This window comes from Amaranthus tricolor, chromosome 4 (genome assembly GCF_026212465.1).
Source record: "Amaranthus tricolor cultivar Red isolate AtriRed21 chromosome 4, ASM2621246v1, whole genome shotgun sequence".
In the NCBI taxonomy this organism is placed as follows: Eukaryota; Viridiplantae; Streptophyta; class Magnoliopsida; order Caryophyllales; family Amaranthaceae; genus Amaranthus; species Amaranthus tricolor.
In genome coordinates this window covers 21637760-21663788 of record NC_080050.1, presented here as the reverse complement: position 1 = coordinate 21663788, position 26029 = coordinate 21637760, and the positions used below count along the sequence as shown (strand labels likewise).

Here is a 26029-nt window from a genome sequence, read left to right as displayed (position 1 = left end):
ACTTGTTTTGACCTATTCGCAGTTAGTAACTGCGAACAACATGCTCCACAAAAACAAGTCAAATAGCTGTTCGCAGTTACTAACTGCGAACAACTATTTTGTCTTTTTTGAGCTAACTGCGAACAGCCCCAAACCTCGGGTTTGGAAATTTCACGCTTACTTTTGGAATAAAGTTGAAATTTATACTATTTTGTTCAATTTTTTGATAAATTATCTTATGCATTTCAAATTTTCAAAAATTATTTAGGTGATAAGAATTAAACTTCTTGTAAAGTGTTTCTTATCGCAGAAAATGATTAAAACATTGATTTTTGTATAGGCTGTAAAAATTAAATATTTTTTGAAAGGTTAAAAAGCAAACTGTCACTTACGAGGTCAAGTCATAATTATCATTTTGTGGTTTACTCTTAAAATGAAAATATAATTTTGTATATACAAATATTTAAAAGGAAAGTTACTCAGAATCATACAAATTTTCATAATTAATCAACAATAATCCTTACTTTTACTATTAATAATTTCACCTTTAAAATATATAACCAACAACCTGTAGATAGGTCACCTTGCTTGCCTTTAAAAAAGAAAATTATAAAGAATTTAAAAAAATTTTAGTAAAGAATTATAATGATAAATAAAAACAATCACCTATTACCCCTGTCTACTGGCCACTAGCCCACCAACCCCCAACTGACCACCACCTTTAATCTTCATCCCCTCCCCAACTAGCCACCCACCTCTCCCCTCTTCCAGCCTGCAACCGCTGTAAATATTTCTCCTTTCCTCTAGCCAAAACCTCTTCCCTCTAACCTCTGCAAACAGCCAACAACCTCCCCCTCATCCTTTGTGTCAACCCACAAACCCAACACTGTCGATTCAATAACCCCAAGAATAACAAGAGTGGAACACATTTTTCACTAGACGATAATTTCAACTCGTAGTTGGTGTGTCTCCTTTAAGTAGGTGTCAACTATTGGTCAATCAAGAAATACACTTATATCATCGATTCACTTTGACTTCAATGTTCATTGTAGTAACTTCAACGGGCAAAGAAGTAGAGTAGTTAAGAAATCTCATTGAGACACCATTGCTACCTAAGACAATCTCACCTGAAAGTGTAATTGCAATGCAACTTTGATCAAGGCTTATAGTACAATGATAAGTCTTAACATATTGCACTTAGACATTGTCTTGTGCAAGGACTTAGTGCAAGGACTTATAGATATATGCAATTTATCTTTTTATATGAAAAGTACAATAGAATTCATTCTTTACATGAAGTAGGCAATGACGATGCATGTCTTCTCAGAATAATTTCTCATGTAAAAATACTTCCGCATTCTACTACAAAATTTGGTCTTAAAGACACACCAAGTGATTTTCAAGATTCTCCCTCACGAGCCTCTGCAGCAGCAATCTCCGAGTCTAATTTGTTCATAAATTTGTCGCTCACTTGCATAGCTACTGAGATCATGTCAAGCAACACACTTGGATCCACCCCTGCACCCCCACGCTTAGTGAGACCACATATATGGCCCTTCCGGTTGACAGAGATAGACATTGCTGAACTCATTTGAGATTCCTCCTCCAGATTTGCATCAACTATGTAGTGATTTCCTACCTGTGCATTGCAAACAAGTACACTTTTAAAAAATCAAACCCACTCCAAACCATAAAGGTAAATTAGCCAAATATTCACTGTTACTGGGACTCAGGTACTTGTGTCAAACTCAACACTGATTTGGTCCACAAGATTTGGCTAAAGTGTAGAAACACCATACCCAACCACCCATGATTGATGTAGTGTTTATAACTCAACACTAGGGGTGTTCAATGGGCCAGACCCTCATTTTGAGCCCTTATTCGGCCCATTTTTAGAAGGGCTTTGTAAGGGCTGGCCGAAAATGAGTAGGGCCAAAAACGAGCTCTGCTATAATTAAAATGAAGTGGGCTATAAAAGAACTTAATAAGGGTCGGAAACGGGCCTTTGTAAATAGCATAATTAATGTATAATTTAAATATTATAAATGACAATGTCAATGGGGATTTTTAATATTTTTTCAATTTATTTTAATTGTTATAAATCATAATTTAATTGTCATAAATTGATAGATGGGGATTACATATACATAACAAGTTCATTCGAAAGGCATTAGGGTTTTTAGAGTCATAGTGAAAGGTGGGTGTGGAACCTTGGTCAACGTAATTATAACCGGGACGGCAGAAGTGTCAAACTGCAGAAATTCTTCATCACTAACATCAACTTCAGGTTGATCACTGGCAGATGTTGGATCAGCAGCAATGACATTAACTTTTGGAATGCCAGTATTACTCAAAGCAGCCTGTAACGCAACTAGGGCATCAGCAAACATGGTCTCTTGGGCATGAAGTATAATGTGATGGCAATAGAAAAATGTAAGAACCAATCTAAACACCAGCATTTATATCCCTGCATTCAAAAACCTTTCAAAATTTTCAAGCACGGGTAACTGGAAACAGCTTACAGATATGTGAAAACCAAAGATAACATAGTTCCAGCATAAATTAAAGCTTCAGCAGAGCACTACTGATGTTGTCCGAAAACACATGATGGAAAAAATTGCAACATATCCTCAAGAGTTGTCCACTTAAAATGAAGGGTTGGAAGGTGAAATGTAGCAAGTTCATCAACTATTGCTTATAAATTACAACCTTTTGTTTCCCCTCCTAATAATCAATTTCTTCTCCCTGTGTTGTAGTTTCAATTGATTAAGGAATCCTAAAACGCAAAATGATTGCAAAAATGAATATTGATACACAAAACCGTAGGCACAATGGTGCAAGTGCGAGCTTTTGGTAGGCAAGATGCACATTTTGGCTCAAAAGTTTGTAAACCAATTCTGGAACATATGTGATATTTAAAACATTATAATATTCATAGTATAATTGCATAAAAGATCTAAGACATCTTTATCATTATGCTAAGCTACCAATATATTACAAAATGACACAAGAGCATACCTACACATGCAATCTAAAGCATTTTGTTTAATTATTCTCTATCTAATTGTTCTCAAAGGAGAGAAGAAAAACATGAAAAATCTAAAAGAAGACATTATTGAAGAGGAAAATGGAGAAGGTAAAAAGGGGAAACTAAAACAAAAAGAAAGAGAATTAGACAAAATTTGAAAGGCTAAAAAATAAGAGAATTCGTAGGAAGAAAAAACAAAGATGACTATATGAAGAAAAGAAAGAAATGACGATTCCTCAAGAAAAAAAATGAGAAAAGTCTAGAAAAAAAGGTACCTATTGGTGTAAAGGCATTTGAAAAGTCCACCATGTTTTAAATCTGTAAACAAATCAATTTTTCGTTTTTTCTCTTTTTCTCTCTTCAAAACAAGTTTCCTTTTCATTCTCTCTTCGAAGAATACAACTTTATTTTCTATCTAATTGTTCTATGCCAAGTAATTTAAAATGTTTTCTTTCAACAAAAAAAAAAGCACGAAAAAGCTTAGAAAGGCGCAAAAAGGGCACAAAGCTAAGTCCAGACTAGGAATGAGCCTTTCTTCTAAGCATGCTTTTTAAAAACTAAGCTCAACACTATACTATTTTTAGTGTTTTCAATTCTTTCTTTATGATCAATTAAAGTATTTTGTAGTCATTGTGATTCACTACTACTCGAAATCCTTGGTAATTAAGTGTTAATCTTAAAGTCTATCTTTGATGTTCTTACCAATTAAACACAATCAAAAACACAAACAAACAGAATTAGAATTTGTTTAATCGAAAAATAGTTTTGAGAGATTGAAATTGGATCATCCTTGAATAAGAACCACTTCAACATAAGCAACTAACCATCCTTCAAAGCCATAAAGGACAACATCATGTGGATTTGAGAATTAGGAACAAATTTGAAGTAGACTTATTTAAAACTTTCTCTACCTTGGTGCTAGTAGAGAGGGAGATATTCCATTGACTTCCCATTTGCAGAAAACTAACAGCATAGTAAAACAAGCTCACTATATTTGAGATGACTCAGCGGCAGCAGGATAATATGACTATGATAAAAATTAATCAAACCAAGCTAGATTGTACTAAAGCTGATGATCTGCAAATTTGAAATCAAATAGTACCTTTATTGCTGCACCTAAGGCATCCAGTAAATTCCCATCTGAGCTAACTACAAGGCCATCAATATAGAGATCCCAACAAATCTTTCCTTCCACAATAGATAGAGATGAAAGATCAATTCCAGCTCCTAAAAGACAATGTCAAACACATGAATCCACAATTATTTCCCCGTGATAAAATAAGAAACACTAAGTAATGTTTATCCGGACAGAGTTCTTGCCTTCCCCACTTTTACCACCCAAGAGGCAGCGCTGGAGATCACTAGCAAGTTCAGTAGATAATGCTTCACCCCCTTTACCCTGAGGCACAGAGAATTATACTAACCATTTAGTTTGCATGACATTAGAAGTATAAATAAGTAGCAATCACAATCACCTCATTTTTTCCTAGTTTTCAGGGTCATTGAACAATTCAAGACGGCACAAACAAAAGATCAAACATAGACAAAGTCAAGGCAAAGTAAAGTAAACAAGTTAAGTTGATTGACGCTTATTTTTCAAATCAAATATATTGAGAAACCAGTGAAAATTCTGAAGCAATCATGTTAAAGATGTATCAACCAACTTGTAGATAGCTATTACCGCAAGTATAATCATTCAAAAAACTAATAAATCAACTTCTTCTCTCATCTCTCTCTCACACCATATAGGATTTCTTTCTCAAAATGACAATTCACTACATCACGATCAAAATTCTCTTAGGTACAAAACATTGGGTCAGTATGCAATGAACTAGTATTTCGGGTAATAGGCTTATGTAAGGGTAATTTAGGTAACTTAAATTTAATTTTCAGATTGAATTTTCCTATCACTCACTCAAGTCAACTAATCACATACTATTTTTTCTCCACCATTTATCGCCAGGCTAATTTTTATCCACCTTGAGGGCAAGGTGGAACTTCAAGCGGACAGTAATGCAATGAAATAGTATTTCGAGTAATAGGCTTACGTAAGGGTAATTTAGGTAACTGCTATGTTAGTGGAGACTTGGGAAATAAGTTAGTATTAAGAGGTGGTTTAATTATAAATAAAGGAAATAAGGGAATGATTGTCATCGGGAAATTAGTAAACACATAGTGGGTGGATTTCATACTCATGTGGAGATCTCAAGCTTCTAGAATTGCTTAATTTATCATTTCTTGTTTTACTTTTAGGATTGTAATCTTCCTTTTTTCATCATTATTATGATATCATTTTCAGTTTATCCATTTTAATATTCATTTCCAGCTTTACAGTTTAATTCAATTAAGTCAGTTTATAGCACACTAGTACTTTTGTTTCAAAAATACTTATCAAGAATTTAGCTCCTTCAAGAACACAACAATCGGCTAATAGTGTCTAATGTATTTTACTTGTTGCTTATTGTCGATCCCAAGCCCAGATAAAGGAGAAGGAGGAGCGGTAGATTTGTGACAACCAGCTCAGTGAAACTTAGTCACATTTCATGATCATAAACGAAAAATCAATTCTTGTGGGGGCGTCCCATACTCAGTAACATTCTGCTCTCCTTAGGCCTTGGTGCAGTGAAAGTCGGGATGACAAATTGGCAGGTGGGTATGGTATGGCTTCCCTCATACCCATAATCACCAAAAATTTTCAAAACCACCACCTAGTTGTCACCCATAACGGGTAAAATTTTCATACCCACGTCTGCACACCTAGGTTTGCATTCAAACACCTTACCACCCATTATGGCCAACTGGATATACCACCTTATACTCGTCTCACATTCACTCCAAGTACGCGCTATATGCTCTATAAAATCGCAATTCTACAAATTTAATTGTTTACCTAAAATTAATATCCTTAAATTTTTTGTCAATATATTTTAAGAAAAATATACAAAATCAATAAGAATTAATTGTGAATTATAGTCTTAGTGTTTGATGCTTTTGCGAATTACTAACCTTGATTTTTTTTTTTGCGAATTACAACCTCCAAAGTAGCGGGTTCTGTACAATATTACCGGTTGAACCTGATTTTTACCTTTGACTTTCCCTCTTCCCATAGACTTGACTTGTGTGGGTTAATTTAACCCATCCCTTAACCTAACTCATTCTCTTTTCCTCCTCCATTGTTACAGATCAATCAAAGCTTTGGGTTAAATTTTTTATTTCTCATTTAATTCCTTCCCTTAACATTTAACCCATCTTCATCAAGTTGAGTTTTAATTTTTTTTTTCTCATTCAATTTAATTTTTTGGTAACCCTAAATTTCAATTTTGCACTTATAAATAACAAACTTCATTAATGAAAGCTCTCCAAATTGCTAAATCCCTCTTCCATCCCCTGTCCCACATTCAGAATCATTAACCATTTGAGAGCTTAGCTTCAGCATCATTAACCATTCGTAAAAAGTGGTTTAAAGATGGATTTAGCAATTTGAACTCATCAGCTTCATCAATACTTAAATTAACCTGATACATATCATCAATCCTCTTCTTCAAGAGTTTGAACTCATTAGTTGAAAGAGCGGTAGTAGCAATTGATAAGTAAAGTAGTTCGAAGTAGACTTCAAATTTGGTCAGGAGAAAGATCACACGTTGAAAGAGCCAGGTAAATTAGATTGTATAGTTTCATCTGCTCCACTATTGTAGTTCCAGAAGAGACATAAAATACTGCTTAGTTTGAAGAAACTGTTCTGTACAGATATTATTCTGGCACAAACAATTTATGAATTGTAGACGACACAATTTCATTGATGTTCACAAATCACAACTATAGCCAAATCTGGATCACTAATTAATTATTTGGGACTAGGGAGGGAAGAGGGATTTAGCAATATGGAGAGCTTTCATTTATGGAGTTTGTCATTTGTAAGTGCAAAATTGAAATTTAGGATTACCAGAAAAAAGAGGAATTGAATAAGAAAAATAAAAATTAAAACTCAAATTGAAGAAGATGGGTTAAATGTTAAGGGATGGAATTGAAAAAGAAAAAAAAAAATTTAAACTCAAAGCTTTGATTGATCTACAACAAAGGAGGAAGACAAGAGAACGAGTTAGGTTAAGGGATGGGTTAAATGTTAACTCACTTAAGTCAAGTCAATGGGAAGAGGGAACGTCAAAGGTAAAAATTAGAGTCAATCGGTCATATTGTACGAAACCGATCACTTGGCTTGAAAAGTGGTCAAAAAGTTACTTCGAAGGCTGTAATTTGCAAAAAAAATCAAGGTTGTAATTTGCAAAAGCATCGATCATCAAGGCTGTAATTCGCAATTAATTCAATCGATAATAAAATAATGCCTTGTAGAAATGGGTATAAGGCAGGTGAGTGGGTATGGGCGGGACGTGTGGATACGGGGTGAGTAAGACCTCATACTCACAACCTACCCACTACCCGTGGTGGGTAGTACTTTTCCAACCATATCCACCCACTAACCATAAATTCATACCTTTATCCGCCCCAACTTGAGCGGATGCGGCCGAACCTGTACAATTTTACCTGTTCATGGAGGTTTTGGCTATGGAACTGGGAATACATGAGGGGAATACATTTTGGATTTTGCACTCATACGATTTGTGGGTTCATAACACACGGTTTAAGAGAGATAGTCATCCAGTGACGATTAGAACTAGAGTAAATGCAACCAAAATTGACTACTTTTTGACAAGAATGATAGATAGAGGTAGTTGGCTAAATTGTAAGTTTCTCCCAAGAAAGTGCGTAGCCATCTAACACAAACTCTTTATCTTAGATGTTTGTTTTCACGCAAGACCAAAGGTAAAGAAAGCCAAAGAAGAACGTAGCATTAAATGATAAGATTTAAAAAGGTAATGCTGAAGTTTTTGCGGAGAATGTTATTAAAGAAGCAGATTGGGAGATGACTTCGGATGTAGAGGAAGTTTGGACAAAGATGAAACATGCATCATTCGAATATTTGAAGAGATTTTGGGAGAATTAGGTGGTAGGTTCGTGGTAAAGAAGGATACAACATGGTGGCATGAGGAGGTCAAATAATTATCAAGGAATAAAACACGGTGCCGGATGGTATACTTATTGTGATATGGAGATGCCTAGGGAGGATTCAGGTAACTTGTCTAACTGATCTATATAACAAGGTTTTGAGAATAAATAAGATGACATTTGACAGGAGAACATAGTGTAAAAACAAGGTCGCATCGCATCGCATCGCATCGGCTGCGTTATAAAGGTTTTCAAATAAACGAACCGATATTCCCCACATTGCCAAGGTGTTAAAAATTTGCGTTATAGGCCGTATTAATGAATACCTTACTGTTTTGACCGATATATAAGGTTTATAATAACCGCATCACTTCCGTTACTACATCACCGTTTCGTTATCGCAATCACAACTGTTTTGCACTATGCTGGAGAGAAGTATTTTAGTGCCTATTTACAATAACATAAGAGATATCCAAGATTGCTCTAACTATTGGGGAATAAAATGTAATAGACTGAATCGAGACGTAGAATCATCATGACCAAGAACATAGAAAATTATGGAACGATAAAAATGTAATGTATGTGGATTGAAATCTCAAGCATTACAAGAAAGATAATAGTACAAGCATTTAAGAGGCTTGCAACTCTTCCAAAATGAGCATAAGACTCGACCTACAAGTGTAATAAATTTCCCCCGTTGTACTTGGCCATTCTTATTTATACTAGTTTTTCCTCCCCTACTATTATAACAAACTAGTAATAATTACCCATAATACCTTTGGAGCTAATATCACATTGGCGAGCACCTAAAGTTCCACCTTACCCTCAAGGTGGATAGAAAAAATCTTGGATGGCAAATATCAGTAAACAAGATAAATGGAAAAAATTTGGATCAAGGAGAAATAGGTTGAAACATTTGGAGGTAACAAAAGAAATTCATGTACAACATTAGGCTTGAAATTCTAATGGATGGAATTAGGAATAGTGATGGGTTAGTCATTAAGAGTAAATTAATGGAATGAAGCACTTTTGGATTGGAAGATAACGAAACATAACAAAATTAGCTCGAGGTTTTTTCCAATACATCAACCAAGAAAAAGCACCATGCATCTCATAGTATTCTACCCCATTTAATGACTTAGCTTCATAACTTATCCTTTCAATACATCTCACCGACGCTAGTGCATGCAAAGTGACTATAGTACTCACTAAGAGTAGGGGAATGGGTTAATTTCCCTCTTGAAAAGTCCAATGTAAGTGTGTGGGATGGGAGGCCATGTGTCGTGCATAACATTACCGGCCGCCCAAAGATCCACCTTGTCCTCAAGGTGGGTAATGGTATGCTTTGATGTAGATAAGTGGTGTCAGAATTTGCACCAACTTTATACCCTTCGCATTAGCATTAATATATGAATGCGACTTATGTTTTAAGCTATCATGTGTATGGTAGGGAACCAGGAGGTAACATGTGTTTGATTTGAAAAGAAGAATAGGGTATAGTGAAAAATATATGGATTTGGTTACACGTCGGGTCTAGAATGCCTAATTGAAGGATGTTAAAAATGAGTCAAAATTTTGAGATGAACAGGGTCTAGAATGCCTATAAACCCCACACCAATAGCATACACAACCGATGTGGAACAAGTCCCATACCATGCAATGGACCATAGCAATCAAACCCACATGAGGCCAACATCCTCGTTGGTTCACGACTGCATTAGGTCACAATTACGTTGAGTCACGACTGGCTTTTCCAAGCTACCCCTATGCACCCCACCTTTAATAGACTAGATCGAGGAATGGAACCATTAATACCAAGAACACAAACTGCAAAAATGCAATGTGTATTGATTCTAATCTCAAGCATTACAAGAAAGATAGTATTACAAGCGTTTGAGAGGCTTGGAACTCTCCAAAAATGAGTATAAAACTCAACCTAAAAGGGAAATAAAATTTATTCCTCTGTTCCTCAACTTGCACATTCTTATTTATACTAGTTTTCTCGCATACTATTATTAATAATTACCTATAATACACTTGTAGCTAATACATCACATAAAACTCATGAGTCATACTATAAAGTTATAGGAAAGAGTGATCGAGATATATAGGAGGATATGTACTTCCATAATAAATAACCAATTTGAATTTATGCTTGGGAGAACTACAATAGAAGCAATCCATGTTATGAAACAAATGATAGAGTACTATAGGGCTAGAAAAATAGACTTGCATATGGTTTTTATTGACTTGGAAAAAGCATAAGACAAGGTATCAAGAGAAGTTCTTTGGTGGAAAATGATAAAAAAAGTCATACCCAAGAAATACATTTATATAGTGTATGATACGTACCGAGAGGTAAACATAAATGTTATGACATGTGGAGGGGCAACAAAATCAAAATTGGCTTTCATCAAGGCTCAGCCATTAGTCCCTTTCTTTTCACAGCTTACCTAAATGCAGTGTCACATAATTCGGTAATTTAACCCACGAATCACGATTCAGTTTGCTCCGCTCGAATCGGGAATCTTCGTCGGTTGAATCGCCGATGGGAGTGGACCGATTTTCGACGACCTTAACTGAGAAAAGAGGGCAGCAGTAAGAAAACTCCAGCAAAGCTAGAAGGAAAGGGTATTTATTTGACAACTATTATACTCTTAGTGTATCGTGCATAGAAGAAAAGGGTATTATTTGAATATTAAAGGCCTCTTTTATGGAAGGAAGAAGACATAGAAGGTCTCTAGATACTAGATAGACGTGAAAAAAAATTGAAGAGAAAAAGTCAGACTCTAAGTGTATTGTGCACACACAATTCTCAAAATTATAACTCCTTTAAAAAAGGTGAAAGTAGTTTAAATTTTATCATATTTATTTAGAATTGTACTTGACAGCTGTAATACTCCCCTCTTATTTATTATTTAAATATTTTTTTATCTTATGACTTTGTTTTATCTTTAAATGTTTGAAAGTTTAAATAAAATATAAAATAATATGAAACAAATAACATATATGTCGACTAGCGAATCACGAATCTGAATCCGTACAATGAATCATATTGAATCGCGCATCGTGTGACATTACCTAGATGAGATAATGCATTTGATACAAGGAGATATCTTGGTGTATGTTGTTTGTTGATGACATTGTTTTGATCAATGTTATCGAAACGAAATTCGATCCGATTGGTGAAACAGAAACGAAAAAGAGAAACGTTAATTTTAGAGTTTCAGATTCATAGAAAATGTAAGAAACATAAGTACAATTTTATTCACAACAAAAAAATGAGTAACAAAGTTAAGAAAAGAAAATGACTAAAAAGAAAAGACAAAGAAAAACAAGAAAAAAAAAAAGAAAAGCTTTCGCATTAATAATTATTATAGTTTTTGTGCTTCAAATAAATCATTTGGGAATTCGAAAACGTTAATCAAGAGTTTTGGAAATAAAGGTTCCAAAACGAGAATCGGTGGGAAGATTTCGGTTACGTGTAAAAAGGTTTGGGTAGAAGAGATTAGGGAAGGGGTAAAAGCTAAGTTAGAAAGATGGCGACAAGAGTTGGAGTCACAAGGTTTCAAGTTAAGTCGCAGTAAGAATTTACAAACGAGATTATGAGAGGCAATATAAAGCTAGTTTAGAAAGAAATCGCTTCAAGTGGATGCTTCAAATATTTTGGATCCAGTTTTAGAGTAATGGGGACATCCAACAAGATTTGAACCATAAAATTAAGTTTGGGTGGCACAAATCGAGATTGACTACTGGAATATTATGTGATTGAGGTGTAGTATTAAAGGGTAAGTTTTATCGAACGATTAATAGACCAGTGCTACAATATGGATCAGAATGTTGGACTTTTAAAAAGAATCATAACATAGTAGATAGATGGAAGCAGCAGAAATGCGAATGTTTCAATGAATGAGCAAACATACCTTGAGGGGCATAATTTGAAACAAATATATAAAAAAGGGTTTAGGAGTTGCAAATATTGAGAAAAGGTTGAAATAGAATTGGTTAAGATGGTTTGAGCATGTGGAAAATGGGGTATTACCGAACTGATAAGGATGATAGAGAGCTCGAGCTCAGAAGACTAAAAAAGAGGGTGAGAAAGACCGAAGATAACTTGGTGGACATGAGTGGAAAAGGATATTAATGACTTAGACTTACAAATTGAGATATTAGAAAATCGGAATGAATGAAGAAAAATCCATGTGGACGACCATTGAAACTGATATATTGATTGAGGCTCTGGCATAGTTGTTGTGTAAGAATACATGCAGCCATGAAAGAGCTAAGGATTGGAAACTAGAGCTGGAAATTATCGTGGGCAGGAAGTTGGTAAAACACTAGAAAAATGGCCAAGGTCCAATACTATAGTAGGAAGGATCCTATTGCTACTTGAGAGTTTGCTACTTTTAAGCATTAATTTACTTACTTTCTAATGCATGCTCCTAAATGTATTCCACATATCTTGATCTTCTAGGAGTATGATGCAGAAGGTCAAACAAAGTCAAATCACAGTAAATCAAAGCTTAAGTTTTTTAATTATGTTAAATTGAGAATCCAGATGGATTTTGTACATTAGATTGTTGAGTCTACAACATTCCAAATACCGATCCCATTAATGGCTCCAACTTAGTTAGGTTTAGAGGGTCGAAGGTACGCAAGTTTTCTCCTAAAATAAAAAAGAGGTTGTTTGCAATTAACCCTTATCACAAACACCATCTAGAACTTTACACATATAAGATGTGCAATAGTGCACACGATTTGATAAGCCATTAATCCCTCAATGTTTCAATTCTCAAGTTGAAAAATGTTTTTTAGGATGTATGTGAAAGATTATTTCCACCAAATGCCACAAAATCTTGGAATCCAACAAATATATTCATGTTTGCAATTGTTCAATTCTTAAAGAAATAAGAGCGTGTCAGCACCCTTACATTTAAAAATTAAGCAAATGTTCACCTTTCCCGTTATAACCTTCTATACAAAGATAATAGGCATTTGAATTATACCTTTCACCAACCTTGTTCAATCTCCTAAAAAAAAGGCTCAAGGTACTAGAATATAACATGCTACTATCAATATACATAAAAAAATATTTCATTCAAGAGAAAGAACGTGAACCACAAAATACCACCTGGAATATAGGTGCTGCAGTTGCACTACAATCAATATGTATAGAAACCTTTCCTTTATTTGGTTGAGATGAACTGGGTCTTCCTAATTCAGCCTGCATTTGATGATTGATCACACATACAAAACTTAAACTAAAAATGTGAAGTTTTAGCTACTGAAAAAAGGAAGCATTAAATTCATTTGACGAAGAAATTAAGAAAAATTGTCTAGAATAAGCCCAACGTTTACCCATGTAATTACAATAGTCCAACCTTTTGATTAACCCTATATAATCCCAACTTTAAAGTGTGTTTTCGCGTAGTTCACCAAGGTGACTGCTAACGTGTACAAGAAAAAATAAAAGATGAGGATGGATTTCAACAAAGAGATTCCGTATTTTCAGGATCACATTTCCTAAAAATCATGAAGAAAACCCATTTTCTACCAATGAAGAATGAAACAAAGAAATGTTTATGCAAGTAGTTTGAAGGAATACATTTAAGTGAAAGTTGGAACTATTTATGGTTAATCAAAAGGTGAGAATATTAAAAGAAAATTGGTAAAAGATGGAATTATTCTTGGTAATTTTTCCAAGAAATTAAAGAAAAGAAAACGGAGTTAATATTAAAATACCTTGACACTAGCAATAACATATGTTCCCCCAATCCGTACTCTAGCTGAACCATCTGCCTACAATAAACAAAATATCTAGTTTAAATCATATACAAATCTTATTTATACGAAATTTAAGAAGATTGTTTTATGATTAATTAGAAATCACCGCTTTATTATCATAATGTTGTGTATATTCAACCCTCTAAACCACAATTAGAAAATACACTTACAGCCAACGATAGGTGGTAATGGTAATGTTAATTTCACTACCAACTAAGTAGTGTTTGGTATGCTTCAATGGACATACATAGGAAATATTAAGCAATGAAAAGGAAAAAATAGTAATACCTTATTACCTCCAAAAACCCTGATAATAGGTGTTAATGGTAATGGTTTATTACAAATTGATTTTAGCCACGCTCGCGGCTTTATTATGTATGTTATGTTCCTTATTTCTTAGTTTCACTTATCTCTCAACTGCTCCTTTGTTTTTCCCTTTCCTCTCGCTTTCTCTCTCATAAAACCTAATTTCTTCATCAAATCCATGTCAATTGCGGTAGATTCAAAGCAGCTAGCTAAAGTCTCTATCTAAGGTAGGTTATTGTTCTTTCTTTCTCTTTGAATTTTGTTTGATCGGAGTTGATTTACAAAATTAGAATGATCTTAATTTAGCACAACTTTATGCATTCTAGGGTTCTTCCATTTCTACTTTTGTATTACAAATTTTCAGGTTCATTACTCTTTAATTTCATATTGTTGTTCAATTTATTTTAGATTTATGCATTAGTTATTCGATGCATCTTTTCATGAAACTTTATTGGATATTTTTTGTCATGTAGTATTCTCGACATCTAGTAGTCTCTTCTTTAATTTGATAACAATGATCTATATATTAGCTACATCAATTTAATTAATCTAATGTCATTTACATCAATTTGAAAGCATATAATGAATAACATTATAATTTTCATTTTAAATATCTTCTATGTGCACATTGCCTCTTCATTTTGTTCCTCTAATTGGAATTACTGCAATCTAATAATGATTTATTCTTCTAAATAATTACTCCATACTATGCCTCTTTGTTTTAAGCCATTGTTTGTGTCTCACTACTATCTCATTAACAATCTCATTTGTTAATGATTATTGTTAATACATTTGATAATAATGTAGCTAAGAATAAATTTGCAATTTTTGTAACATATAATTATTTACTTATGCTAGGATTTGTCTAGCTAGGCGCGACATCAAAGACCACATAAGGAATATGTACTCTTTTGCTTGCTATGAAGCGAAGAAATATAAGAAGACTAATTGCCTCAAGAAGACTAAACTTTAGGATGTTTAGGCAACCTAGTTTAACATAATCCTATCCATATAATAGCACAATTAGATGGCATGATAGTGCAAAGTGATATGGCTTGCATTGAGCAACTCAGGATGGATCGTCGCACTTTTAATATTCTCATTTCATTGGTTCGTGAAGTTTAAGGGTTGATAGATACCAAGAATATGGTAGTGGAGGAGCTAGTTGCTGTGTTTTTTCATATACCAGCATTTTAGAAGAAAAATAAGGAGATAAATTATGATATTTAAAGATGGGGATAAACTTTTAGTAGACATTTTAATCATTTATTGAGAGATGTGCTAAAGCTATCAATTTTATTGCTTAAGAACCACTGTCGATTCCTAAGAATAGCATAGATGAACGGTGAAAATAGTTTAAGGTAATAGTTAGTTTGCTTCTATGTATAGTAAGCACATAATTTTTATAAAGTTTTCTAAATTATACTCCTTTTCTTGTAGAATTCTTTAGGCACTATTGACAGAGGTTTGATTAACATTAATGTTCTAGTAATAGATAAGACACGTCATACGTCAAGGAAAAATACCACCTCAACTAATGTTTAACAGGCTTGTGCACTAGATTCACAATTTATATGTCTTTGCTGGCTGGGAAGGTTTATTTGTTAATGGAAGAGTTCTTCGAAGTGCTTTAAATAGGATTAATGGATTAAAAGTTGTTAGACATTAGAATTCAATTGCTTGTGTGTATACAATTGCTAAAGAGTACTCTAGTCTATTTTTCTCATTAGTTAGTTGTTTTTCTGTTTGGCCTAAGAAAATATTATCTAGGGGATGCAGGTGTGATGGATTTCTTGTAACTTATAGAAGAACACCTAATCATGAGTGGAGAAGGGGGAATGAGCAACCACAATCTAAAGAATTGTTCAATATGAGGCATGCTTCGACTACGAATGTAATTGAACATGCTTTTGGTTTATTGAAAGTACGATGGCATGCTCTTGCCAAAGGAACCAAATATCCACATAGCACTCAAATAGACATGATATTAGCTTGTGTGTATATTCATAATCCCATACGTTAAGAAATGAGCATTGATCCCATGGAAGCTAATTTAGATGCCTTTGTGGAAGTTGAAGCACAAAATGATGAGTATGAAGATAGTAATTAAATTCAAGTTTGTGAGGCATCCGATGAATGGACTACTTTTAGAGATAACTTAGCTCAAGAAATGTACAATTCATTCTTGGCTAGGAGGAATCAATAATGAATATATGTTTTTAATTAATTTTCTTTTTGCAATACTTGATAGGCCTAAGCTCGCAAAAGAACAATAATTTTCTTTCCCTCAAAATAAAGCCAGGTGCAGAATTTTATGTGGACTAAAGCTTCAACAATTCGCACTCTTCTAATCATGTGCTTTCTATAAATGAGTTTTAATTTGTTGTTATAGGATTTTCCATCGAGTGCGACAAAAATGGGTCATGATAGTTGAGGTACAGGAAGAAATAAGAGAATGTGGACTTCACTAGAGGAGAACGCTCTTGTGGACACTTCACTTGAGATGCAAGACTCAATCTGGAAGTGTGACACACGCTATAAGACCGGTTATCAAACACATATTGAGAAAAAAATGATCGAGAAATTTCCTTACAGTGGATGGAAGGATAAGCCCATATTGAATCCAAGGTTAAGATTTTCAAGAGACAAATGAGATACATTCTTGAAATTCAGAAGCAAGTTAGTGGCTTTGGATGGGATGATGCTACAATGATGGTTACCGGTGATAAGGAAGTCTTCATGGGATGGGCTGGAGTCCATTTATCCGTTTAGATTGCTTCATAGTGTTTAAAATGGTGTAAAGTATGGAATTAACCAAATTGTACTAGTTTTATGTCGAAATTTTGAACATTTGGCTGACTTGGTGCATGAATTATCATTGTATTAATAGTGTTTTTGATAAAATACTCAAGGAAAAGATAGAGCTACTACTTTGTACTGTAAGCCTTTTCCTCTATATGAGAAGTTATGTGAGATTTACTCCAAAGATCGTGCTAATGGATGCTTATGTAAAGGGCTTGGAGATGATGAAGTTGACAAAAATAAGGTTGATAAAAATGAGAATGAAGCTATAACCTCTTTTACTATGGCAAATGGTCTTTCAAGTGGCCGAAGAGATCGTAAGAGAAGAAGGAAAATGGAGAATGAGGAGCTTGGTGGAGTGACAACAACATTGACATCATTGATCGATGTTGAGGACTCCACTTTAATCATGAATCATATGAAAAAGTCATTTATGCAAGATGTTGAGATAGTTGAAAAGAGAACCAATCTTTTTGGGGCTTGAATGAATTGCAAGGTTTTACATCTAAGGAGATCTTCAAAGCTACAACAGTTATCGGTATGGATGACAAGAAAGCATAGATCTCTCATAGTTTACCAGATGAATCCAAGATCATGTTTGCCAAAGCCTTATTAAAATGAATGGAAAACACATTAGTTCTCATGTTGAGAATATAGGATGATTTCATATTTATTTATCCATTAGTTACAGTTAGTTAGAGGCAGTTAGGTTGTTAGATTGCTTTAACTTTAATTTATTCTTTCATTATTCCTGTATAAATACATCTTGGGTATTATATCTGTTTTTCAATGAGTGATGATAATGAGTTACCTTTCTCTCATCTTTCTCTGATTTATGTTCTCGTGAGTTAATATAATTGAATCCAGTAGCATACCAAAATTCAACATGGTAGCAGAGCGGGCAGATTAGAGATCTTGTTTTTTTTTTTTTTTGTGTTTCATGTTGTTCTGATTCTTACAAGGAATCTCTCCTTTCTTTCTTTTACCTAAACCTTGTATTTATGGAAAATAAAGCAATCCATACTACAAATTGAGAAATAATGAATAATACTAATCAAATCATTGACTTAACACAAAATCCTGGACGCATGTACTACTTACACCCATAGTTACCTGGAACACAATACGATTTGGAACGTGGGACGGGAACAGGAACGCGGGACGCTACCTTGGGTGACTCCAAAACGAAGTGGATCGCGTTTTGATCTTAAAATTTTAAAATCAAAACTAAAATGAGTTAAAAGAAATTAAAGAAAAGTAAAAATAACAATATATAAAGTACAAGAATTTGTATTTTAAAATACTTTATTTTTAAGTGTGTAATGTATTGTTTAATACTTGGAATGAATGAATGATAAAGTAAGAAAAATTACGAACAAGAAAAATGAAGAAAAAAAAAAAGGAAAAGGAAAAAAATAAAAACAAAAGAGTACAAGGGAGTAGATAACAAATTATACCGAGTTTTTATGAAGGAAAATAATGGGCCAGGCCCACTAAAGAATATGTTTCAAACCCCAACTATATATAAGTAATATCACAGCACAAAAAAACCCTACAAAACCCTAAATGGTGATGGCTCCCTTTTATTTTAATAGCTGCCTTAAGAAACATACCATGGCAGCACAAGCACCTACTGACCTACATATCAAGAACTTCAGAGCATCGCCTTTTTTACTTCTTCATCTCTTTCTTTTAATTTCTTCTATGTCCTCTTCATGAAAGCTAGCAATGGTGGTGAAGGGTCGCTCAATTTGACGATTTGGGACGTGATCCATGGTGATTCGGTACGGTGTCATCCCGCGATTTGGGTCGAACGTTCCCGATCGGAAAACGGTCCTACGTTCCGCGTTTCGGATAACAATGCTTACACCCCTAAAATTCAGCCAGCATGAAACTCGTTTCAGTAGTTTTTGATGGGACGTGCTACAACGATTGGAAAAGATCCATGATGATAGGCTTGGATACAGAGAACAAAATGTGTTTTGTGGATGGATCCCTACTGAAACCTGAATAAGGGGCTGTGGATGAGAGAACATGGAATAGATATTTGGAACCTCATGATATTTGAAAGACCAATAGCAAAAAACATCATGTACTTGAAGATAGCCAATGATGTTTGGAAGGATCTTGAGGGAAGGTTTGGAGCCCCATCTTCTCGTATGTATGGGCTTCAAGAAAGACTTCTTAATACTCCCTCCGATTCAGAATAATTGTCCCATTTCCTTATTTGGCAAATTCATATCAATTGTCCAATTTCCTTTTTTGTTAATGATTTTTTTACCTAAATATCTTTAGTTCTCAAACACGTAATTACGAAAATATCCCCACTTTTACTACTTACCCAATTAATCCAATCACTTAAAAAATCCCAACTACCACCTTTTTGGTGGACCCCATCCCACTCTTAATATCCGTGCCCAACCAAATGGGACAATTACTCTTAATTGGAGGGAGTAATATACAAGAACCAAGAATGACTACTGCTGAATACTTTATCAAAGTCAAATCTCTTTGAGATGAAATTGATGACTTAAGACCTTTGCCCCATTGCAATTTTCACCCCACAACTAACTTTGTAAAGATTCAACAGGATCAAAGATTGATGACGTTTTAATGCAACTTGACCCACAATTTCATCAAGTTCGAACTAATCTCTTTATATGGGAAGACATATGCCTGATATTAGTGAGGTTTATAGAATGTTACTTCAAGAGGAAAGCCACAGGGATTTAACAAAGAGACCAATAATACCAATTCTGAATTTGTGGCCTTTGGAGCAAAAAGAAAGAAACCACATGAGAAAGGAAATGGTAAAAATCAGAATAACATGGGTGGGAAGAGACCTACCTACTACTACGAGCATTGTAAGATTACAGGACATTCCATAGAACGTTGTTTTAAGATCCATGGCTACCCAAACAAAACTAGGTCTAACAATAATAAAAGGTATGCTATCGTAGCACAAGATGAAGGAGGGGCAGGAGATTGCTCTAAAGAAAACCAATTTGGCCTAATTGAAGAATAATTCACAAGCCTTCTTTCTTTTCTTGGTAAAAAGAACATGCACACAATAGAACAATCTGACATGGACTTATCAAGCAACTTGGCAGGTAAATGTTGCTTCATCTCTACAGCTAATCAAACTAAATGGATAGTGGACAGTGGGGCAACCGACCATATGTGAAATGACATAAATAAACTCATTAACGTTAAATCTATATTAGAGTCTAAACATGAACTATACCAGATGGAAGCAAGCATAAGGTAAACAAAATAGGTGATGTGCAATTAAATAGTAATATCACTATAAGAATGTCTTGTGTGTACCTAAAATTAATGTCAATCTTAAATTTGTCTATAGATTATGCTGTGAAAGGAATACTAATGTTGTTTTTTCAAAGGACTTTTGTCTTCTATAGGATCACTTAACGAGAACTTATTTACCCCTTGGTAAGCTCATTCATGGCCTTTATTACACAAGGGATAAAGGAAATGAGATTATATGTCCAAAGGATAAAGCAAAAGCAACAATTATTCCTTGCAATATTAAAGCTCCTGACATTATTGCTTGTTCAAAGAAAAAAGCTATACCTACTTTCTCCATTTCACATGACAAGGACACACATCTTCCCAAGGTTGAAATTGATTCTATCTTTAATAGTGCTACTTGCAATATTAAATTCCTGACATTATTTCTAGTCCAAGGAAAAAAGTTATACCTACTTTTTACATCTCACACGACAAGGACACACATTTTCCAAATATTGAAGTTGCTTCTATCTTTTAGTACACATGCTACACACCCCATTCTACAAAAAGCTAGTCTTTTCACCATCCTAAGATAAGATGGAGTTGGGTAAACTTTGGCATTTACGTCTTGGACACATGCCTTTTACAAGGACGAAGAATCTTTATCCTGATCTTGACATAAAGACCATTAAAGATAGCTTTATTTGTACCATATGTCCAGCTTCTAGACAAACAAAATTGGTTTTTCAAGATAGCTATGTTAAATCAGTAGTACATTTGAACTTCTTCATATTGACATATCGGAAGTATATTTTTGCAAAACTCATAATTGATGTAATATTTTCTTGACTATAGTAGATGATTTTACTAAAATGACTTTTGTACTTAATGAAACATAAAACTGAATTTATTACTATGCTTGAGCAACTGATTAAATTTATCAAGAATCAGTTTAAAAGCAATGTGAAATTTGTTCGAATAGACAATGCTAAAGAACTTTGTCAAGGGCCCATGGCACGGTTATACCACGAACATGGCATCATACACCAAAAAAGTTGCACCGAAACCCCAAAACAATATAGTGTTGTAGAAAGAAAACAGACACCTCACAGAAACGACTTTGCCAGTCCAATTTAGCCAACTCCTTTTGGGGAGAATGTGTCCTTTATCCTACTTACCTTATCAATAGGATGCCCTTGTCTTGTCTGAATAACATCTCACCTTATCAGAAACTTTAGGGAACTACACCTAACAATGACCACCTAAGAGCTTTTGAATGTCTATGCTTTGTCTCCACCATAAAACAAGGGAGAACTAAGTTCAAACCCATAGCCGATCCATGTGTTTTTATCGGATAACCCTACGGGTAAAAGGCATACAAAGCTTATAACCTAACCACGAAAAAAATTATGATTTCAAGAGACATAGTCTTTCATGAAAAACACTTCCCGTTTAATTTAAAACAAAATTCTAAACCTTCTTTTCCTATTTTCTACCTTTCAACTAATACTATTGCTTATCTTGACATTACATATGTGACAAAAAACAACAATGAGACTACACATAATGTAGCCAACCCCACGCCAAGTAACAACAATGACACACCTAATAAAGCCTACACTACACGAGACCTACACTACACCTAATAAGGCCTACACTACACCTAATGCAGGAACCTACATCACACCTAATAAAGACTACCTGACGCTTAACAGCGACAATGAGACTAACCTTGATATCTTAACCATACATACTGCTCAAAATAATGTGGAAAGTACCTTCGATATTAATGAAAATGACAATAACACTTTTCTTGAACCTAGGAGGTCTAATAGAACACATAAAGTTCCCTCTCATCTATCTGACTATGTATGTAATAGTTCTATATGGTGCAACTTAATTTCTTTCTCTGCTTTGCCTTATAAATCTCAAGTTTTTTTAGGAAGTCAAGCCAAATGGAGTGAGCCAGGCTCATATACAGCAGCTGCCAAAGAAAGCAAATGGAAAGAAGTTGTGCAAAAGGAACTTGATGCTTTTGAACTAAATAACACATGGGAAAATTTTCCTTAACCTCAAGGGAAGAAAGCCATAGGTTCAAGATGGGTTTACAAAATCAATTTGAAAGCAGATCGTTCTTTGGAAAGGTATAAAGCAAGATTTGTGGTAAAAGGGTACAATCAATGTTTAAGATAGATTTTCAAGAGACTTCTCCCAATCGTCAAAATAACTACAGTTAGATGCCTCATTGCCTTAGCCGTTATGGCCTCATTTTCAGTTAGATGTCAACAACGCGTTTTTTACATGGAGCGCTCCACAAAGAAGTCCTTATACGATTAAAAAAAATCTTCTAAACAATAATTTTCTAAGCTCTCATTGGAAATGTCTCACCAAGGCTTTGTCCAATCAAAGAATGACTACTCCCTTTTTATTAAGAGAAACTCCAAATCTATTACTATAGCAATTGTGTACGTATGATATCATTGTTACCGGAGACAACATGTCAGCCATTCAATCCTTGAAGCACCAACTTAACAAAATCTTCAGCATCAAGGACTTAGGAAACCTAAGTTACTTTTTGGGAATGAAGGTAACTTATTTAAATGAAGGAATTGTCTTAAGTCAACAGAAATTTACTAAAGAACTCCTCAAAGAATCTGGCCTCCACAAATTCAAATGGGTTGTGACTCCTCAACCTATAAACCTGAAAATTCAAGCAGGAGATTCTCCTCTCTACCACAACCCAACACATTATATTCACAAACTAAACTTACTCACTCATACCATACCAGATTTCTCCTACAATGTTCAAACCTTAAGTCAACATATGCAAAACCCAACTACAAATCATTTCAAGGCCCTTACTCACACCCTAAACTACGTTGCCCACACATCTGGACAAGGAGTCCTTCTCAAAGAAAGTGACGCACTGCAACTTCAAGCATTTTGCGATCATGATTGAGGAGCTTGCCTTGACACTAGAAGCTCTGTAACGAGGTATGTGATCCACTTTGGAAATTCACCAATTAGTTGGAAATCAAAGAAACAACACAATGTTTCCAAGTCATCTTCTGAGGCAGAATATAGGGCTATGACAGTTGTGGCTTCTGAAATAACATGGTTGGTTCGACTCTTAGAAGAGTTTGGAGTGGTCAATCTCAAGCCAGTAACTCTACAATGTGACATATAAACATAGCACAAAACCCAATTTTTCATCAAATACCAAAGCACATCGAGATAGACTTTCACTTTCACTAGAGAAAAAGTCATTGAAGGGCTAATATCATTGCAATATTTACCCAGCTCTCAGCAGATTGCTGATGTTTTCACTATATCATTCCTTCAACACAACTCCATCCTATTCAATCCAAGCTCGGAATGATTAACACCACTCCAAGCTTGAGGGGGGATGTTGAGAATATAGGATGATTTCATATTTATTGATCCATTAGTTACGGTTGGTTAGAGGCAGTTAGGTTGTTAGACTGCTTTAACAACTTTATTTTATTCTTTCCTTTTTCCTGTATAAATACCTCTTGGGTATTATATCTGTTTTTCAATGAGTAATAATAACCAGTTACCTTTCTCTCGTCTTTCTCTGATTTCCGTTATCGTATGTTAATACAATTTAATTCAGTAGCATACCAAAATTTAACATTTCTCCGTATGAAAAGGCATTAATTTCAAAAAATAAGTGTTTAAGCGTTAAATATAGATACACAGAGAAGAAGGATGTTGAACCTGTGGAATGACGCCGGTATCAACATGAATTGGTCGATAAGACAACCGCTTTCGACCATCACAACGAAGATCTTGAGCAATCCCACCTCGTATGAAGTTCTTTTCCCCTCTTGATAGTTCCACCATAACTGAAAACTACTGAAATAAAACAAACATGAAAGGCTTAACTTTCCAAAATGTTACATAATACTTGATCAAATACGGAGAGAATTTGAGAGCAGGGGAGAAAAAAATAGCTAACATTAGCGACACTGCTGCGTCAATGGCAGAAGATTTTTGAACTCAAATTGTCTGAGGTTTAAAGAAGGAATGAAAAGGCTATTTGATTAAAGGACCGAACAAAATTTGATTTAAATCATAAATAAAATTTAAAATTTTATTATTTAGTCTAGTCTATAATCTAAATGGTTTAGTCTGGTTTTTAAAATAAAATACGGTTTACATTTTGGTCTTGGTTTTTTATTTTTCAAACAAAACCAGACTATAAATCTTATTATGGTCGAAAATCATAATTTTTTTTAAAAAAATAAATTGCTACCTAGATATTTTAAAATATAGTTATTTTTATATAATAATATATACTTAAATGATGTGGATGCTATCAATTAATTATAAATTATTATATTGAAAAAATTACTCATAATTATCCAACCTTTCATCAATATTTTTTTGCAAAGAGTATACATAGTTGACTTATAACTTGTTGTAACAAGTAATTTTGCAAAAAAAATAGAGAAAATTACAAAAAACTACTTAATCTATAACATTTTTGTAAAAAACTACCTTATGTAAAATTTTTTGCAAAAAACTACTTTATATAATACATTTCTTTACAAAACAATACCTTATAACGGTTTTTACCCTTTGACCGTTTAATTTAACCGTTGACCGTCACGTGACAGTCACCTAATTCTTTAAACCCAGGTTTTTCACATACTCCTTCACTTCCTCTTTCTCCCTCCTTTCCTGGTTTTGACATACTCCTAAATTGCTATTTTTGTTCCTTTTCAACTTTCAAATCTCACATTAATGGCTTATTAATTAGAGCTGTTCAAAACAAACCCGACCCGAAAATCCGACCCGGAATCGAAAATTATCCGACCCGAAAAAATGTGAGTTTTTTAAGTTTACCAAACCGCAATTACCCCAACCGATACTTCACTCGAACCGTTTGATAACCGAAAAGGGCAAAATCGAACTCGAACTGCAACCGAATTTTATAACCGACATATAAACCTTAACCGATGTTACCCGAACTGAACAATGATCGACCCGAGTCAAATCCGACCCGAATTATGCACGTAACCGAATGCAACCTGACTAAAACCGATTAAGATCGAATTATTTTTAACCCGAACTGATACAAACCCGAATCGATTATTAATCGAACTGTTTTTAACCCGAACTGATACCAACCCGAACCGATTGTTAATCGAACTGTTATAAATCCGAATCAATTTTTTCACCTAATTTTAGCAAATTAAGTCCAATTTCAGTTTTCTAATTATACATCCACCAAATATAAATATACAAATATTAAGTTTTTAACCCCAAAAATTTACATCCATTACTTATACATCCACCAAATTAACATATACAAATATCAAGTTTTTTACCCCAAAAATTTACATCCATCACTTATACATCCACCTAATGTAAATATACAAATATCAAGTTTTTAACCCCAAACTTTTACTCACCTACAAATATCATATCCATATAGCCAACTTCGGGTTGTGATCAAAGTCTCGGCACTCTCCAGTAGTAAGGAAGCTCTCCATTTTGTTAGTATCCTACTTCCCAAGCTAAAACTCGACTCGGAAGCAACAGTAGTAATTGGAATACTTAACAAATCTCTTGCCATACTTGCATACTTAAGTAATCCTAAAACCCTGCCGAGTTAGCATACAGTTACAAAATTAGTTATAATTTTTTTAATTAGACTTTAATCGGTTGGGCGACCGACTGTTACATTTATACTTTCAAAGTGGTTGAATTTAATTGATAGAGTTAATTTCTTGAAGATATTAAGTCATTTTTGCTTTCCAAAATTATTAAATTTGGACACTAAGCGATTGTCCTTTAAACTTATCACAGGTGCTGGTTCTGCAAATTAAATAACCTCTACGTATTATTATA

The 26029-nt window shown here is 34.2% G+C and overlaps 1 protein-coding gene across 2 annotated transcripts; it reads right to left on the bottom strand.

Moving 5' to 3' along the window:
• Window positions 1-1220: 1220 nt before the first annotated feature.
• LOC130809913 (uncharacterized) lies at window positions 1221-24218 on the bottom strand. 2 transcript variants are annotated; one of them, XM_057675769.1, is made up of 8 exons: window positions 24132-24218; window positions 23891-24028; window positions 13754-13810; window positions 13143-13235; window positions 4328-4406; window positions 4110-4234; window positions 2190-2339; window positions 1221-1618 (listed from the first exon to the last, which is right to left on the bottom strand). In XM_057675769.1, exons 2-8 carry the CDS (start codon window positions 24014-24016, stop codon window positions 1379-1381), a joined length of 870 nt encoding a protein of 289 aa, XP_057531752.1. In that variant the 5' UTR covers window positions 24017-24028; window positions 24132-24218; the 3' UTR covers window positions 1221-1378. The 2 variants fall into 2 exon arrangements, with proteins under 2 accessions (XP_057531752.1, XP_057531753.1); XM_057675770.1 differs by lacking the exons at window positions 13143-13235; window positions 13754-13810.
• Window positions 24219-26029: the final 1811 nt, after the last annotated feature.

What these genes read in the sequence shown, in the direction of transcription:
- LOC130809913 (XM_057675769.1), bottom strand. Translation starts at nt 24,016, where the DNA reads ATGGTGGAACTATCAAGAGGGGAAAAGAACTTCATACGAGGTGGGATT. An exon ending in ATACCGGCGTCATTCCACAG is followed by an intron (nt 13,811 to 23,890) that starts GTTCAACATCCT and finishes TGTTTATTGTAG; the next exon opens with GCAGATGGTTCAGCTAGAGT. An exon ending in ATGTTATTGCTAGTGTCAAG is followed by an intron (nt 13,236 to 13,753) that starts GTATTTTAATAT and finishes CATCAAATGCAG; the next exon opens with GCTGAATTAGGAAGACCCAG.